General features: G+C 36.1%; 1 protein-coding gene across 1 annotated transcript; it reads left to right on the forward strand.

Annotated features, from left to right (window-relative positions):
- Positions 1–681: 681 nt before the first annotated feature.
- caap1 (caspase activity and apoptosis inhibitor 1) lies at positions 682–14,564 on the forward strand. The gene is made up of 6 exons (XM_084404416.1): positions 682–877; positions 1,594–1,785; positions 2,704–2,788; positions 9,381–9,435; positions 9,521–9,585; positions 13,880–14,564. The coding sequence occupies exons 1-6, from the start codon at positions 683–685 to the stop codon at positions 14,275–14,277; spliced, it is 990 nt and encodes a 329-aa protein (XP_084260542.1). The 5' UTR covers position 682; the 3' UTR covers positions 14,278–14,564.
- The last annotated feature ends 5,473 nt before the right edge of the window (positions 14,565–20,037 follow it).

Raw genomic sequence — 20,037 nt, forward strand, 5'->3', positions numbered from 1 at the left:
CTGTTGACAAATATCAAAACCTAACGGCTTCAGCTAGAAATTTTATAATGGGCTGTGGTTGGATCTTCCATCTGGACAACGGTCCAAAACAAATATCAAAAACAACACAAAAATGTGTCACAGAGCACAAAATGAAGCTTCTGCCATGACCGTCCCAGTTCCCTGACCTGATGAGTGGGGTGAACTGAACAGAAGAAGCACAAACATGGAGCTGGTAATCTGAAGGATCTGGAGAGATTCTGAATGAAGGAATGGTCTCTGATCTCTTGTCAGGTGTTCTCCAAACTCATCAGGCATTATAGGAGAAAACTCAGATCAGTTATCTTGGCAAAAGGAGGTTGCAAAAAGTATTTAATAAAAGGGTGCCAATAATTGTGGCCAACGTGTTTTGGAGAAAAACATTTATTTCATAATGTAACTTCCCCCTCACTTTCAATTCTTTTACTTCAATGAAAGGTTAGATTTGTGCACATTTTTTTAATTGAAAGATCAAAAGGATAAACAATGCACATTTATTTTTTACAGCCATCTTTGATCATATTTACCAGGGGTGCCTTTAGTTCTGACCACAACTATATATATATATATATACACACACAAACATATATGTGTGTGTTGTGCACGCTCGCGTCTGCGTGTAGGCTACCCTGTTGAGTAAATTTGGCTTTTATTTCTGCCAGTAATGAAGCGTGCTTGTTTCGGTTTCTCTGATTGGACTATGGTTTTTGTTGACGTCATTGGTATGCGACGGCGCTCCATCAGCAATGGGAAGATGCAGGAGGGAAAGAAAAGAGAAAAAGAAAAGAAACGGGGATATTCTGATCGAGAGCACAATGAAGGAGAGCTGAAGAGAAGGAATATTGAATCCAGCATGGTGGTGAGAAAGAGAGACTGGTTACGGTTTAATAGGCTTCTTGGCGTTACGGGTAAAGTTTTCTTCATGTTGCTAACACATAGGGCCACATTTAATAAACAGGGCAAATTAGCGTGAGAGCAATTAAAAAACAAAAAAGCAAACGATGGGAGTGGAAAGTTCTGTGCGTGATCTACTGATGCGCAAATTGAAGAACACAGATGCAGCCGGATCATTTCCGTAATGACCAACGCATCTGCCAAAAGCAGCGCAAATTACCGCCTGGTTTAAGACCTTTTTTGGGGCGTTAAATAATGGAGCAAATACCAGTAAATTGACTTGAGCAAACCTTAAATCACCTTCCGTGATACTTTTAAATACTCTCCCATACATGTTGTGTCTGAAAGGTAAACTCCTGAGTCCTACAAATGCATTTGGTCAGCCGCAAACTAACCCTGTCCACGCCTTTTCACCACTGCGTGTCTTTAGTTTCACTAATGAAAGCCTGCTGTGACATGACTAGATGTGACTAGAGGTCAATTGTATGTATTTTATTTAAAACCCACGTCAATCTTAGTCTCTAAGTAAAACATCTCACACAGATTCTTTCTTTCTCTTTTATTTAAATTCACATGACATGAAAGTCATATTATATTAATGGCCACTGTTGCTTTCTTTAATTTGTTTCTTATAAAGTATTAATTTTGTACTGTTTAATCATTTTCTGTTAAATATGAAAGGAGCCCAGAAAGGAGAAGAAGGAGCCCGAGGTTCCTCGTGAGCCTAGTGATCTGGAGGAGGGCGGACTGGACCTGAATAAGGAATTCAAACCCATCAGTGCCTACATGCAGGACCGCAAGGAGATGCTGGAACAGTGTTTTCATGTGCTGGGAGAAAATAAACTCAAAAAGATGCTGCCGGATGAACTTAAGGTATCTTTATTTTGCTGACATTCATAATGCATCATTACATCTCTGATCAGGTGAGCCTGTATGTGTTTGTTTTGGTGGAGTTGGCAAAGAATATAGTGTCAGAACCAGGTCTGTCAGAATGTGTCGATACAAAGACCATAGACAATATTATGAGACTGATATCAGCACAATTTGTCATAAAAGTGTAATATGTATGATACTACAGGTGTTGTGTCATTTAATCCATCACAATTTTATATGGCCACATCAAATGTGAATTGTTTATTGGCGTAGTTTGGAACCAGGAATGAACAAAAAGGGTGGCTAACCGCACACTGATCCACTCAAGACTGGAAAAGTCTACAATTTTTTTTTTTATGCTGGTGTCTATTTGTTTTTAACTCACATGCACTTTGCACTTTTTGCACGATGCAATTTATAAAATAAAAAAATGTTTTTGTAGACTTTTCCAGTCTTGAGTGGATCAGTATACGGTTAGCCACCCTTTTTGTTCATTCTTCAATATACCATTGGCTCTACGCACCTGTAGTACAAGGACCTGCAGTACCAGGGCTTTTTTCCTGTTTGGAGCGCTATATATTTTTTCTAGTTTCGTAGTTTGGAACCAGATCATTTTTAAAAAGCAGGCCATTCACTTTACTTCGTACTATTCCTTTGACAGCTCAAATAGCTGAAATTGCTTGTCACTCTGTCTGGAAGAGTCAAATTTTGATTAGTTAGTTAACCAAAGACAACACTAATCATGGTAACAAAACCATTGTCAGGTAGACAAAATCAGTTTTTAGAGTTATTGTTTTTAAGATTGCATTTACAATTAATAATTTAAGTTTGCTTTGGAAAATGAGTGGGTGAAAGTAAAACGTAAAAATAACTAAATTGTATAGGCTGTTATAATAAACACCTTGTTGTTTCCTGCAGGACTGTTCTTTTAATGAGATTAAGAAACTGTGCTGGGATCAGCTGCAGGAACTCTCTGAGATTCATCTGCTGGAGATTTTGGAGGGTAAATATCCAATTCATCTTCACGATGTATGAATTTTGGCCTGAGTCTGAACACACAAACCAAACATTGATCATACCTCCCTGTCTCTCTCTTGAAACCAACTGGCCACTTGAGGCTGGATGCAAAAGGGAGTCAAATCTGTATCTCCCCTATGTTAAAATGGCCAACTTTACAGAAGAAAAAAAATATGTTTTTACAGCCTGGTGCAAAAAGTGGTTTTGGTCTATATAGCTAATTTTGCCCTTCATGACAACTGTGAGGGGGGTGAATTTTTTTTTTTTATAACTCATCCGTTTAAATTATATTAATTATGGGCGTGGCCACTTGAGTGACAGGTGCCGCTGCTGTCACTACTTGCCGTTTGTCTGCTGTCTGTTAGCCGTCACGTCACTTCAGCTAATTCCAGCTGCTGAACGCATTATACCTTCGCCCACGCCAATGGATTCCGTTGTTGTCGACTATCGAGGGAACAACCAGCGCTGTTTTTCAGTTGTTTTCCTCTGTGAAAAAAAATTATCTTCAGAAACCTACGGGTGACGTCACGAACTCTACGTCCATATTGTTTTACAGTCTTATGGTTTTAACACAGGTTGCCTCATTTATCATGTCATCATTTGCTTTGTGTAGCACAACTGTGTCTGGCTTCCGGTGTCATCTCATAAATGCTTGTCATGCTGCTTGATATTGCATACTGGTATTTCTTACCATATTATTTTAACTCTTTCCCTGCCAGCGTTAAAAAAAAAAAAAAGTTACCAGTCAAAGCCAGCATTTTTGATCAGTTCAACAAAACTTTCATGGCCCTCTGAATATTTAGTTGAGCATGCTTTATAAGCGGTAACACTTTACAATAAGGTTCATTATTTAACATTAGTAAATGTATTAACTAACATGAACTAACAATGAGCAATACATTTGTAACAGTATTAGTTAAAGGCAGGGTAGGTAGGATTTTTCTAAAAAAAAAAACATTCCAAATTTGTTTAAACTGTCTTTATATACCAATACATAATTAAAATGTAAGTACTCTGAAAAAGAGAATATAAAAATCGAGTGACTGTAGACCTTTTAATCTGCAATAAACACAGCTCATTATTTCCATTCACTCCCACCCTCTCCCTTCTGAGCTCCTTCCAAAGCCAAGCCCCCAAAACACATGAACGCGCGACGCCAAACGCTCAGGCTCAGCTGGAAGACGCATTTATTACCTGAGATGAGTGGAGAGGAAGGAGCGCAGTACATACAGTGACATCATGTCAGAATCACATGTAATAAAATACCTAACTTTATCACTATGAATATAAATAAATAAGATTTCTTTTAGTACTCACTATCAAGCAAGCATATCGATACTGGTAAAGTTTGATTCGGTAACGAGCTATATTTATAGGTAACGAGCTATATTTATAAGGCAAAACTAAAAACAGGTTGCATTGATACACGTTTTTCCATTACCATCAGTTACACTGTGATGAAGGTGAATTTCGTGTAAGATTCATAACATATACGGTGTTTTGCATGTAAGAGTTTCCATGATGAAAACATTGTTGACTCTAATGAAGACTAACATACACTCCGAGTCCGGAGACAAGTACCGCATCGTCGGTTCGAGGACAGGTCCGGGGTTGAGGCCGAAGCAGAGGAGGTCGTTCAAGAGTGCGGGCAGGGTCCGAGGAAGTAGTTTTTGCCTTGTTTGCCTTCGCTGACTGCATGCAGGTGCTTTGAGCTGAATATTTCCGGGAACGGTGACATGTGATGAGTGCACGCAGGGCAGCGCGCGCAGTGGGGCTCGGGCACGAGACATGAAGGCATCTGATTGGTTCTTTACACTCGGACCGAGTGGCAGTGATTGGTCAGAGTTTTTACTGTCCTGCAGCTGCTACAGAGGTCTGATTGTTTTCATTCCTTTTTCTGAACACATAATGTATTGACTACTCTCAGGATGGAAGGACCATTTCACCCAGTATAAAAAAAAGTGTTTCTGAACAGGATTACCTACCCTAGCTTTAATATAGAAATACTGCTGTTCATTGTTTGTTCATGTTAGTTCACAGTGCATTAACTAAGGTTAACAGATACAACCTTTGATTTTAATAATGTATTAGTAAATGTTGAAATTAATATTAACTAATATTAATAAATGCTGTGAAAGTATTGTTCGTCCTTAGTTCATGTTAACTAAGGTAGTTAACTAATGTTAACTAATGAACCTTATTGTAAAGTGTTACCGATATACAGTGAGGAAAATAAGTATTTGAACACCCTGCTATTTTGCAAGTTCTCCCACTTAGAAATCATGGAGGGGTCTGAAATTGTCATCGTAGGTGCATGTCCACTGTGAGAGACATAATCTAAAAAAAGAAAATCCAGAAATCACAATATATGATTTTTTAACTATTTATTTGTATGATACAGCTGCAAATAAGTATTTGAACACCTGAGAAAATCAATGTTAATATTTGGTACAGTAGCCTTTGTTTGCAATTACAGAGGTCAAACGTTTCCTGTAGTTTTTCACCAGGTTTGCACACACTGCAGGAGGGATTTTGGCCCACTCCTCCACACAGATCTTCTCTAGATCAGTCAGGTTTCTGGGCTGTCGCTGAGAAACACGGAGTTTGAGCTCCCGCCAAAGATTCTCTACTGGGTTTAGGTCTGGAGACTGGCTAGGCCACGCCAGAACCTTGATATGCTTCTTACAGAGCCACTCCTTGGTTATCCTGGCTGTGTGCTTTGGGTCATTGTCATGTTGGAAGACCCAGCCTCGACCCATCTTCAATGCTCTAACTGAGGGAAGGAGGTTGTTCCCCAAAATCTCGCAATACATGGCCCCGGTCATCCTCTCCTTAATACAGTGCAGTCGCCCTGTCCCATGTGCAGAAAAACACCCCCAAAGCATGATGCTACCACCCCCATGCTTCACAGTAGGGATGGTGTTCTTGGGATGGTACTCATCATTCTTCTTCCTCCAAACACGTTTAGTGGAATTATGACCAAAAAGTTCTATTTTGGTCTCATCTGACCACATGACTTTCTCCCATGACTCCTCTGGATCATCCAAATGGTCATTGGCAAACTTAAGACGGGCCTTGACATGTGCTGGTTTAAGCAGGGGAACCTTCCGTGCCATGCATGATTTCAAACCATGACGTCTTAGTGTATTACCAACAGTAACCTTGGAAACGGTGGTCCCAGCTCTTTTCAGGTCATTGACCAGCTCCTCCCGTGTAGTTCTGGGCTGATTTCTCACCTTTCTTAGGATCATTGAGACCCCACGAGGTGAGATCTTGCATGGAGCCCCAGTCCGAGGGAGATTGACAGTCATGTTTAGCTTCTTCCATTTTCTAATGATTGCTCCAACAGTGGACCTTTTTTCACCAAGCTGCTTGGCAATTTCCCCGTAGCCCTTTCCAGCCTTGTGGAGGTGTACAATTTTGTCTCTAGTGTCTTTGGACAGCTCTTTGGTCTTGGCCATGTTAGTAGTTGGATTCTTACTGATTGTATGGGGTGGACAGGTGTCTTTATGCAGCTAACGACCTCAAACAGGTGCATCTAATTTAGGATAATAAATGGAGTGGAGGTGGACATTTTAAAGGCAGACTAACAGGTCTTTGAGGGTCAGAATTCTAGCTGATAGACAGGTGTTCAAATACTTATTTGCAGCTGTATCATACAAATAAATAGTTAAAAAATCATATATTGTGATTTCTGGATTTTTTTTTTTAGATTATGTCTCTCACAGTGGACATGCACCTACGATGACAATTTCAGACCCCTCCATGATTTCTAAGTGGGAGAACTTGCAAAATAGCAGGGTGTTCAAATACTTATTTTCCTCACTGTATATCGAAAGAACAGGGGGAAAAAAATATTATAGTGATTGCGGTGTGTCTTCATTCATTCTTTTTTTTAATCAACACTTGAATTTGGGTAAGTTTCATAAAAAAGCAACATTTTGAACAAAAAGCTGAGAAAAGTGTGTTTTTGGCAAATGATAAGTCTGGGTCTGATTTAGAATGATGATCAAAGCATATATTGAGTCCATCAACACCACCAAAGCTTCACAGTCGTTTCCTCTTCATGGGTTTGACATTTCCTTCGGTAACGTTAGGCAGTTTTGATTTGTATGCAGTTTCGCTTACTTCTCCTTACACTAACCCTACACCTAAACTTTCAGCATTTTTACATTTTCAAAAACACATAATTTAGTATATTTATTAATGCATTTCCCTCATGAACGCTGGATGGTCCCTGCAATGTAGGTGATCTCAGGTTTTAGTATCCTTGTGGGGACATTTGTAATATAATATAAACCTGTGTACACACAAAAACACACACACACACACACACACACACACACACACACACACACACACACACACACACACACACACACACACACACACACACACACACACACACACACACACACACACACACACACCTTTCCCTTATAGTAGATCACTTAATGCTATTTAAATACCTTCATTGCAAATGGAATTAACAAATTCTTAAACCGGTTTAGTCTACAGCTTGGCATTCTAAACCTCCTACCTAGGTTTCAGAATGTGTGTTGTTTCTTTTAGAATTTTGTATGGCTCCCTTAGAATTGGATTTTCATACAAGGTCTGCAGATATAAGTGTTCATTTTTGCCCATGGTCTTCAAGGCCATTTGAATGAGTTGTGTAAGCCTAGACATTAACTGTGCTGGCAGGTTACCATACTATAGATGTATTCCGCATCTAATCACATTCTCCAGGACAGCCTGTTAGAACAACATGATCTTGCTACTCAGACCATAAAGTATAATAAATATATATATATATATAATATAAAAATGCAATCTCTGTTGTAACCTAGATCACAGCTTTTTTAACATTGATATAACATTCATGTCAGTGAATAATCAACATATTTGTTTGTGTATATAAGATATTAATATAAAGATACTTACTTTATAGGAACATTGTGAATGAATAATGGGCTGTGCTTGATCTCCAATTAACTTTAGATCAAAATTCATCTCTGTTTTCTTCATTCACAATAAAGTGGTGGGCATCACACCACTATACAAACTGTTAGAGTGGTAAGATGATATATTTTGATGAGTGAGTGGCTTTGCTCACACAACCATTTGTGCACAATGTAAAGAGAACTTGGGAGCTCTCGAACTGATGACTTGAGGATCAGAAATTGCCTTATTGAATTGTATAATTTTATAATTAACCTTGACATGTTGAGTTATATTAGTTAAAAAAAAAAAACTTTGAGTACAGGACCAGGTAGGGTTTCTTTGGGCTCTGCATAATCACAGATCTTTTTGCAAGAGGAGGACTCTTTGCAAGTCTAGAGAACGTTGAAAGAGTGGAATAGTGGTTTTTAAAAGGTACTTTAGATATCTTTGTACAACTGAACAGTTATTGCACTTGAAAATGATCTACCTCCAATTTAGTGCCCATGTCGTCTTTCAGAGAGCCTGGATAGAGTTAACATTTGTCAGAAAAATCATGGTTTTGAAAAGAGATAAAAATCAGTCAGTTCATTAGCCTTCTGTAAATCATCGTTTGTACATATGTGGTTTACTTGATTCCATATTAGTAACAACCTTCATTGAGTTCCACAGTTTTTTGTATTGAAAGTGGTGAATTGATGCTCAATAATGTCTTTGTTGTCTCCTTTCTTACCTTAGCTGATGATTAAGTTCTTTTTGTAGATTGTCAGCCCAGCGTAAGCTTTATCTAAACGCTGCCTTTTTCCTGCTGATACAGTCATTAAGATCTTTAGTTGTAAGTGATTTATTGTTCGGATAACATTATATGATAACATTCTTTTTGGTGAGTACATTATCCACACAGAAATGTAGGCTATATAACCCGTTATTCAAAATATGCTTTTTTGTGTCTTTTTTTAAAACTCCAGGTTTGCTTTGCTTGTTTATCAGGCTGCACAATTTGTCCAAAATGTTTGTGATTTATATATTACAAAAGTTTATATAAGTCTAGACAATGTCCTCACTAATATAGTGAAACAAACGTGTGCGTTTGTAGGACGTATTTTAAAACCATTTAGACAGGAACGAACTAAGACCCTTCCCGAAGTTCTGTTTGTATTTGCTTGAAGGTTTAATCAAAATGGCTTTCAATGTTGTATTTAAGTTGAGGAATTCAAATCAAAACATGTTTCCAAACCAAATATTTAATGGCAAACATGCTGAAGATTAATGGACAGACTGTCACTTCATTATAAGCTGGTTCCTCAAAAGGGTAGTTTTTTTTTTTTTTTTTTTTAAGTCTTTTCTCCATTGGCTTACTTAAGTATTGAAAATGTTGTAATCGAGTTGATCCCACTAAACTTATTAAATATTTGTTCATATATGTTTTTAATAGTTTTGAAAACATTATTTGTATGCATACAACTAGTGAATGTACATCAGTATTTGTATGTTGTAGCGTACCATCACTTTTGATTCGATTGTCATTCTCAATGCTGCTTGTAATTTCTGTCTGAGACTGATCACTGATATTTATGCACCATAAGTCTGATATCTTTTTCTTGTGATGAAGGCTTTATTATTATTTTTTGTTTGTAAAGGTAAAGAGTTATCAGTCACTGCAGCACCTGAAGGGAATAACTTAACAGACAGTCAGTAAGTCAGAACTCTTAGAATTATTTAGAACTCTTAAAAGTTCTTGTTATTGAACTTTTGATCATGTGTTCATTCATATTTACAGGCAGGACAGTAATGTGGACTCCACTTCCTCTCTGAGAGAAAATCCTGAAATGGAAGAAAAACAAGGTAAATAATTTATTGTAGATTAGGGGGGCACTTTGTATTATTTGAACATTGATATCGCAATGTGTGCATCACATGCAGTGCTACGTGGTCCGAAAATTACGGTAGGTACTTGTAATTAGATTATATTACGGTTTTTAAAGATAATCGTAATCAGACCCAGATATGTTTTTATTGATAACATGTTATTCTCACAATGGCAGTAAATTATTAATAATTCATTGATTCTACCTACTACTTTTTTATATTTTACATTTTCCTTTTAAAGAAAGCCTACTACATATAAATGTTCACTTATATATGTTCAGGTTTCCAGCTTTGTTTAATTGCACACACAGACCAGCCACTAGTCATGTGCCTATCACTGAAAACTGAGACCAATAAAGCATGATCACTGGATTTACAGAATCCTTTCACTTTTAAGAAATGTTTTCTCAACATTGCATATCTAATTAATTCCTGATGAACATATTAACTATTATTTTAAATATGACTCATTATGAATATATTATCAGTCATTTAACCATGCATTACTATTGTTGGAAGGCTTGTTTGTTTGTTTGTCTTTCAAACTTATTTTCATATTTCATTTCATATTTACATGTAGTGCAGGGATTCCCCAACTTTTTTTGTCAGCTGAACCTCTTTGACCTGAGATATTTACTTGAAGCACCCTTTGAGATTTTTTTGTTAATAAGTTAGGTCAATAATAATAATAAATAATAAAATTAAGTTCACGGTTCTCTAATGTTGGTAAATGGTCACATGACATGCAGGTAAACAAATTAAATATTTAATCTTTTTAGTAAGTTTTATTTTTGATTTGTTTTATTTTAAAATTATTATTATTATTATTATTATTATTAATAAAGTTTTTATGATTTATTTAATAGCTTTTCATTAAACTCACAAACCCCCACAGTTCCTTCACAAACCCCAGTCTGGGAACTCCTGTCGTAAAGTAATATTTATATGCACTTTATGTTGTTGATAACAAAGAATGGATTTAGGGGCGTCCCGATACCGGTATTGGTGATAACCATGATATTCAAAGCATGAAATATCGATATCATGTTAATTAAGGGTGTGACAATATACTGCTATTGGCAATAACCATATCATGTTATATTTGAAATGAGTAGTACACATATGATAATAGGACACGTAAATAATCTAGCGCCAGTACCTGGTTGACATATTTTTTTCATTAATTGACAATAGGTACAAATATATACAATAGGTGGCGGTAAAGCATAAGACACAGCACGTGCAGCTACTACTAGCATGCACAATCATGTCTTCCAATGAGACAGAGGAGAGTCTCTACCCATACTCCAAAAAAGTAAGCTTGCCAGTATGGGAGTTTTTTAGATTTAGAGAACATGACTTGTCAGACCTCAGCCAGCAAGACATATGTAATTATAAGTACTTTTTAAAATAATTACACATTAAAAATGTAATTAAAACAATTGCATGATAAGAATTTTAAATGTATAAACACATATAGCTTCAAAACATTAAAGCTAGTAAACAATAAAGAGTAAAAGTATATTTATAATGCAATGCTAATCGACATAGCCTTGATCACTTTATAGAATACTATAAAATATGACACATTATTCCTCATTCTGTGATAAGAAGCCACATCAGTTTACAGAAGGATGTTATTTCAATCATTTGACTGACACTATAACGCTATTTTGGAGTACAATATGGGAAAGTTATTTCCGTAAATTGTATTTTGACACTGTGCTAAGAGAAAAAAAAAAGTTAGCATTTTTGTCTCTAAATGAAATCACATAGCATGGTCTTAAAGTGTTTCATAAATGTCAGAATTTTATCATTGATTTAATTAATTCTGAGGATATGACAACAATAAAAAAAAATTTTGTTCTACAATTTTTTCCATCTACAATATTTGAAGTCCAAAGGCTTCATGACCTATGCATTTTAATTTGGTAATGCCATTTCTTGGATTTGTGTTCCAAATGGGGGACGCAAGTTAACAGGTTAAGGTATTAGTTTTGTTGTGTTTGTTATTTATTTATTTATTTTTATTCTCTTGAACTTGACAGTATTTTCTCTCTCCTGATTATTTATTTGGCTTTCTCTGGCTTCTTTGACAATGCCTGTCTCATACTCAACTCTGATAACAGTTTTTTATTATTTTGTCCGTGGTGTGAAAAACCTGATATCGTGACAGCCCTATTTCATATTAATGTGATAAACGAGTTAGGTCAAAAGTAGTCTGATTATATTAAATGTGTAATGTAATTGATCATGTTACTAACTACAATTTTTGTCATGTAATTTGGAATCAGTAACCGACTGTCGCTGGGTAGATTGCTTACAAATTGTAGTTACTGATTTCAAATTACATGTTAGTAATGTAATCTAGATTACTCATTTTAGGCAATATATTCTGACTACTTTTTGATTACATTTAAGATTACTTTTGACCTAATTTGTTAATCACATTCATTTGAATAGGATCATCTTGTACCATATTGATATAAAAATACAAAGAGAAAGACAATATATTTTAAAGTGTGTTAAATATTACATTACATCAGGGTCTCCCAGACTGGAGTTCATGATGGAACTGTGGGGGTTCGTGAGTTTAATGAAAAGTTAATTAATTAAATCATTTTTTTATTTTATTTATTTTATTAGAAATATCAAAATAAAACACTTACTAAAAATATCTGCAAATGCTGTGTGGATCTCAGCTTTCAGTGATAGGCACATGACTAGTGACTGGTCTGTGTTTGCAATTCCACAAACCTGGAAGACCTGAATGTAAGCAGTAGAGTTTAATTGATAGGACAAATCTAAATATAACAAAGAAGTAGAATCAATGAATTATGAATAATTGACTGCCATTGTGAGAACAACGTAATCATGTAATCAATAGAAAAGTAACTGTAGTCTGATTTTGAGTATTTTAAAATGTAATCTAATCTAATTACAAGTACTTAATTTTTGGAATGTGATTATGTAATCCAGATTACTTGTAATCAGTGACTACCCAGCACTGTCTACCCAACAGTGCATAATGGTCCCATCACAGCATGTGCAATGTCCAGTATAGGGGTCGTAGTTGATGCGTGATCCGTACGGACCAGGAACCATGAATCGAAACGCATGTGATTCTCAGATTAATTGCAAAGTTTAACCATCATAGTGAAAGTTTATCATTAGCACGTGTTTTAGGGCCTGTCAGTTTAAACATTCAAGCGATTTTAAACTATTTGAGCGCACAAAGACGCAAAAGAGAACTGTTTTCTGTGCACACACAGCACGCAAACACAGAATTCCGTTCTCTTTATCATCTATTTGTGCTTGAACGGTAGCCTGGCTAACATCAGACCTCTTTCTCATTGAGACGTGGTCTGGGAACCACATGTTCATTTTCTCGTATTTGAGGCGTGGTTTACGAATGCCTATCAAATGTCTATCAAATGCTACGAATGTCTATCAAATGCGCCTGTACGTACTGTACTGTGCTCATAGCCAATCGTTTCAATTATAACAGATGACGTATGTAGAGCGACAGAAATTCGACGAGGAAGAAGACGAAATAAACTTGCATTCTAAACTACTTAGAACACTATCTAAGGCTGCATCGAAAGGTAACTTCGCGTCTGATGCCATGTTGGATCCATAGATATAAACAAACTGCTTCGGTGTGTCGCATTGACGTCGTCATCGTCTTGCTGCTCCCTCCCCGTTCTGTGATTGGTTCCCTTTTTGAGGGGAAAATCTGGTCCATGGTGTCCAGGCTGCCTAGCAGCGTGAATAAAATCGCGCTGCGCGCAAGGCATAATGGGGAAACCCAGGATACTTGAACGGACAAATACATGCAAAATTAAATAAAAATGTCTGTCTATGAGTATCCTCATAGACTCAGTCGCTTATGGTTTACATAAGCAATTGAGAAAGAAAACAGATGTGTATAATTATATTGGATCAGTGCATTAGCTCTTAAAGTGACAGCAGTCCTTAATGTTAATCAAGCAAAATCACTTTTTTAGCTTTAACAAAGATTAATTATATTTCATCTACATTTCATTTACACTGAAGACAATAACAGTATTCAGGTACAGAAATATAAATATAATTTAAAATAACACTGCAGACTTGATCTGTATGTATATGTATATCTCAGAAAAACAAAATCTCGCAATGCCAGTTTTTTCCAATATCGTGCAGCCCTAGATTTTAGACTATTATTTCTGAACGTTTTAATGAGTGAATATCAGGCTTTAATGAAAGTGTGCATTTGTGTGTATCTCAGGTGCGGGTTCTGGAGAAGACAGTGATGTTCTCAGCATCAATGCAGAAATTGACGACAGTGACATTGAGGGTCATAAAGTCATCAAAGCTGAAGAATCAGTGCTCAGAGATGAACCTCTGCCTCCCGCCCCAGTCATGCAGTCAGCTGAGCCGAAAGTAGAGCTTCAGCAGGACATTGATAGAAGCGTCAGTGAAATTCTGGCTCTGACGTCCTCTGAACCCAGCAAAGATTTGAGGACAGAATCACTGGATCAATCAGCCACGATAGAAAACGCTCCGGCAGCTCCAACAGAGCAGCCGTCTGCTCAACAGCTGGAATTACTGGAGCTGGAAATGAGGGCAAGAGCCATTAAAGCGCTCATGAAAGCCAGTGAGATCAAGAAGCACAATAACTGCTAATTTGTAGAAAGCCATAGACATTTATGGACATTTTTACTCAACTTCAAAATTGCTTTAAAATTATTCTCTTTTTGTCCCTAAACACTTTTAGTCCCTAAAATTTCAGCACATGATGGCTTTAGACCCAGATATGCTTGAGAAAATGTGTTGATTTTGATATAATAAACTATTGTTTTGTTCTTTGAAGTGAAGAAAAACTACAAATGTTCCAAAATAATAAGTATGACAATGAAGTACTGTAACACATACCTAGCATACTTGTTTTATAATAAATGTTTATAATGCTACATTTGTTCATATAACAACTTATAAACGAGCAATGCTACAAACAGTTCAACATAAAGAATAAGTAACATTTGAAATTCCAAAATACAAACACAAACAATAGAGAGTATGTGCTCGTTTTATATTCCTTTCACAGAAAATATACAGTGGTGGTCAAAATTGATGGCACCCCTGATAAATATGATAAAAAATGGCTGTAAAAAAATAAATCTGTATTGTTTATCCTTTTGATCTTTGCTTCAAAAAATTCGCAAAAATCTCACCTTTCATTGAAGTAAAAGAAATGAAATTTGGGGGGTAAATCACATTATGAAATAAATGTTTTTCTCCAAAACACGCTGGCCATAATTGTTGGCACCCCTAGAATTTTTTATGAGAAAAATATCTCTGAAGTATATTCCCATTAATATTTACCTTTATTTAGCACACCAGGGTGACTAGGAACATGAAATTGTCCAGCCATGACTTCTTATTTCACAGGAGTTTAAATATGAGGAAACACAAAGGCCAAATTCCCTTAATCATCCATCACAATGAGTAAAACCAAAGAATATAGTTCTGATGTGCAGCAAAAGATTGTTGAGCTTCACAAAATAGAAAGTGGCTGTAAGAAAATATCTAAAGAATTGAAAATCCCCATTTTGACCATCAGGGCAATAATTAAGAAGTTATAATCAACTAAAGATGTTACGAATCTGCCAGGAAGAGGACGTGTGTCTATACTGTCTTAATGCACGGTGAGGAGGAAAGTTTGAGTGGCCAAAGACTCTCCAAGGATCACAGATGGAGAATTGCAGAGATTAGTTGAGTCTTGGGGGTCAGAAAGCCTAAAAAAAATTTAATCAAACAACCCCTATCACCACATGTTGTTTGGGAGGGTTTCAAGAAAAATCCTCCTCGCTCCTCCAAAAATAAACTCCAGCATATTCAGTTGTCAGACACGACTGGATCTTCAAAAGGGACCGGATTCTTAGGTCAGATAAAACGAAAAAAAAGGGCTTTTTGGCAGCAAACCCACCAGATGTGTTTGGTGCAAACAGGGATGAAGAGTACCCCATGCCTACGGTTAAATATACTGCTGGATCTTATATGTTGTGGGCCTATTTATTTGCTGGAGGTCCTGGACATCTTGTTCAGATACATGGTATTATGGATTCTAGCAAATACAAACAGATAAAATAATCAAAACCTGACTGCCTCTGCTAGAAATCTTATAATGGGCCGTGGTTAGATCTTCCATCAGGACAACGGTCCAAAACAAACATCAAAATCAACACAAAAATGTGTTTCGGAGCACAAAATGAAGCTTCTGCCGTGACCGTCCCAGTTCCCTGACCTGATGAGTGGAGTGAACTGAAGAGAAGAAGCACCAACATGAACTTGTGAATCTGAAGGCTCTGGAGAGATTCTGTATGGAGGAATGGTCTCTGATCTCTTGTCAGTTATTCTCCAAACTCATCAGGCATTATAGGAGGAGACTCAGATGTGTTATCTTGGCAAAAGGAGGTTGCAAAAAGTATTTAATAACAGGGTGCCAACAATTATGGCCAGCGTGTTTTGGAGAAAAACATTTATTTTATAATGTGATTTACCCCCACTTTCAATTCTTTTACTTCAATGAAAGGTTAGATTTTTGTGAATTTTTTGAATGAAAGATCAAAAGGATAAACAATGCAGATTTATTTTTTACAGCCATTTTTTATCATATTTATCAGGGGTGCCATAAATTTTGACCACCACTGTATATATATATATATATATATATATATATATATATTTGTAGTTGATGGTGCTTGAAAGTTTGTTAACCCTTTAGATTTTCTATATTTCTGCATAAATATGACCCAAAACATCAGATTTCCAGTCCTAAAGTAAACCAATTTTTTTTTAAAATGTATTGCTTGTGCAGCAATAACTGCAACTAATCATTTCTGGTTACTACTGATCACCCCTGGGGGGGGGGGGTGGGACGCCGCTGGGAAAAACCAGCAATGCAAGTTTGAGAAGTGGCGCCCCGACAAATCTCGCGAGCACATCTCTTCCAGCAGCAACCTAGTTTTCCCAGGAGGTCTCCCATCCAGGTACTGACCAGGCTCAACCCTACTTAACTTCAGTGGGCAACCAGTCATGGGCTACTGGGTGTGGGATACAAAGATATTGTCTTTCTTTGAACGTTACCTGGTATTCTCAAGACCAAGGATCAATAAAAATGAACCAGATACCTTTATAACGATGTTGTAGAGTGCTACAAGTTAAAGTTTACACAGGGAAAGCAGACTGGGAAAGGCATTCTGAATGAGAGAGGGGAAAAAAATAAGTCTTTTGGGGGACAACTTAATTTCCAAAAACCTGACGTCAGTATACATGAACAAAATTGAAGTGCAATTTAAAAAAACAACAACCTGATAATGAAAAAAAATAAAAAATAATAGAAAAGCAAAGAACAAAGTAGAAGCCCAGAGCTGTACCTCTTGATCATTTTGCTCTTTTGGCCTCATGAAGTGCTGCCAGGAATCGCAAACCCTCCAAACCTTGAAAACTGTGTCCAATATATGGGTTATTCATACTAGAGGAAGTATCTAAAATACCTTTGCGAACGCTACCTCAGTTCTTCTTTGGGAAAAGAAAAGGTTTGCAGAGACTGGTTCACTCAAAACTACGTCAAACTGATCTGGAGGTCCTAACTGAAACAATATTAATAGTAAAAACAATAAAAACTATTCTGAACTTGCCGACTTACCACCAGCATTATAAATAATATATTTTAACTTTTTTGTATCTCTCTTACCTATACGTCTTCTACATTCCTCTGAAAATGTTCTCAAATGTCTAAATTATTTACCATGATTTAACTCATACTAAAGTGGTGATTTATCTTTCTCCCTCTCAAAAAAGAGACAAAAGAGGCTTATTATGAAGCCAATCTGGATTTCAAGGAAAGTTTTGTCCTGGATGTGACATTTGAGTTCAGAGAATCATTCAGCCCCACAGTCACCTAGGCGAGCAGTTAAAGGTGTTCTAAGCGATGTCACGCGTTTTTTAGGCCAAAACATTTTTTGTCACATACAGCAAACATCTCCTCACCATCCGCTAGCTGCCTGTCCCCTGAACACACTGTAAAAAAAAAAGCAGTCTCTGTAGACACCACAGGCTCCACAAACTGCAAGATAAACAAACTGGGCTCACCCGCACCACGAAACATAACAAACTGTTCCAGCCAATAACCGACAAGAATGATTTGGGGGTGTGGTTTGGGGGGTTAGTGCGTGGATGAGGAGGAGGGAGGGTCTAGCTAGCCTCCGTTTTGTTTGACAATACTTCGAACGTCAACAAGAAGTGACGTCACCCAACATATCACTTAGAGCACCTTTAAATCATACAATTCAAATATAACTATTACACTGAATAGTAAAATTATACAATATACCATAATACATTTTTAACACAATCAAACTTCATTACTGACAAATGTTTGGCAAATATGAAACCTGTTTTATTGTGTTAAAAATGTATTATTGTATAATTTTACTATTCAGTGTAATAGTTATATTTGAATTGTATGATTTAAAGGTGCTCTAAGTGATATGTTGGGTTCGAAGTATTGTCAACAAACAAAACGGAGGCTAGCTAGACCCTCCCTCCTCTTCATCCGCGCACTAACCCCCCAAACCACACTATTCAGACTAACCTGTTTTATTAGTCTGAAATATAAAGTAGTACTTAACTTACAGATTGATGTTGTAGGAAACAGGTCCTCTGACTTTGAAGCCAAGGTAGAAGGACAACTGTTTGTACACACCTTCTGGTTTGTGAAGGGTTATCTGAATCTGTTTCCCATCTCTAACAGCAATAATTTTACAAATAATTCTAGACCTCCCCATTGATAGGCTGAAGACATTTGACTTCTACATTTTCATCTCCTTCAGTTAGGGAAAATAAATACTGTGGGAAACTCACTTTATTATTCACATAGACATTTAAGATGTATTTGTTATCCATTGTAGTAGTATCTATACATTTATTCCAATAAAATAATATTACAAGTATCAATTTCTGTGCACATCTTAAGTGGTCACTTTGCATGCAGAATACATGCCTGTTGTAAAACAGTACACCAAGTCCAAACTGAGTTATTAAGAAAAAGTATAGCTCATGGTAATTAGATCAGTATTGTGCATAATTTATCTTATATAGCTGTTCTTGATCGACTCAAATGCTGATTTGATTCAGGCCACTGGTTTTCACATTAATTTTATTAGCCTAATGATTATAAGTACTTGAAATATGTAACAATAAAATTATATTGAAAGCAACCTAGGCCTGGTCTTGCCCATCCAGTCTGATAGTCTTCCTCACTTAACCTTCAGTGTTGAATTTTCCAGTTTGGACTTTGATTGCTGGATTGTCCTCAGTCAACGCGCTGATGTGTTTTGACATATACACACAAAATTGATATTACATTTGTGATGGTCATGGGTCAATTTGACCCACATATTTTAATGTTTTATAGCAACTATACCAAATATTTTCCTGAAATGTTGTGACTCTTTCCCCATGAACATGGATGCAAAGTTTCAACATGCTGATGTGTAGTGAAATGCACATACATACATTTGTAAATTATCTTGATGTTCAGCAACTACAGACACAAAATAAAATTTCTTTGTTGAATATCAGAGCTCTTCAACTAGTCCTGAAGTGCCAGTGTCTTGCTGATTTTAACAACTTTTTATTTTTCAAAGTTTGTGAAAACAAAACTGTTTAACCTGTTAACTTTCAGTCCCACTTTTTGAGCTTAGACATGCAAATGAAAAGTACTTTTCCAACCTAAATTGTTAATAATCTTGAATACTTCGGAATTCAACACAGGCAGAGCACAGACCTAAGTTTGGTATATCTTTTTAAAGGCGAAATGTCAGATTATTGTAAACCTAAAAAAAAAAAAAAAAAAAAAAAAAAAACAGGTATAAAAGTAAAAGTTATAAGTAATAGAAATTTAAGAAAATGTAAAAAAAAAAAAAAAAAAAAAAAAAAAAATATATATATATATATATATATATATACACACACACACAGTACTGGCCAAAAGTTTGTTTTTGAAAGAAGTTTCTTCTGCTCATCAAGCCTGCATTTATTTGATCAAAAATACAGATTTTTTTTTTAATATTGCGATATATTATTACAATTTAAAATAATTGGTTTTCAATTTATTATACTTAAAATTTTCATTTATTTCTTTTTAATTAATATTAAAAAAAAATTCTGTATTTTTGATCAAATAAATCAAAACGGAGAATCTATCGAAATGTATCTATTGCTGTAATTTCTTCGAGAAAAACAGGCGCCAAATATGAAACCTAGTCTGAAAGCTTTCAAATGATAGTTAGTCAAGATAGCATTGTTTTAAATGTGTAATCACAAACATCACGCAGATGTGGGTGAGGGGCAGTCTTAAAAATAATGGTTAAAAACATT

Source organism: Rutilus rutilus (genome assembly GCF_951802725.1).
Source record: "Rutilus rutilus genome assembly, chromosome: 3".
NCBI lineage: Eukaryota > Metazoa > Chordata > Actinopteri > Cypriniformes > Leuciscidae > Rutilus > Rutilus rutilus.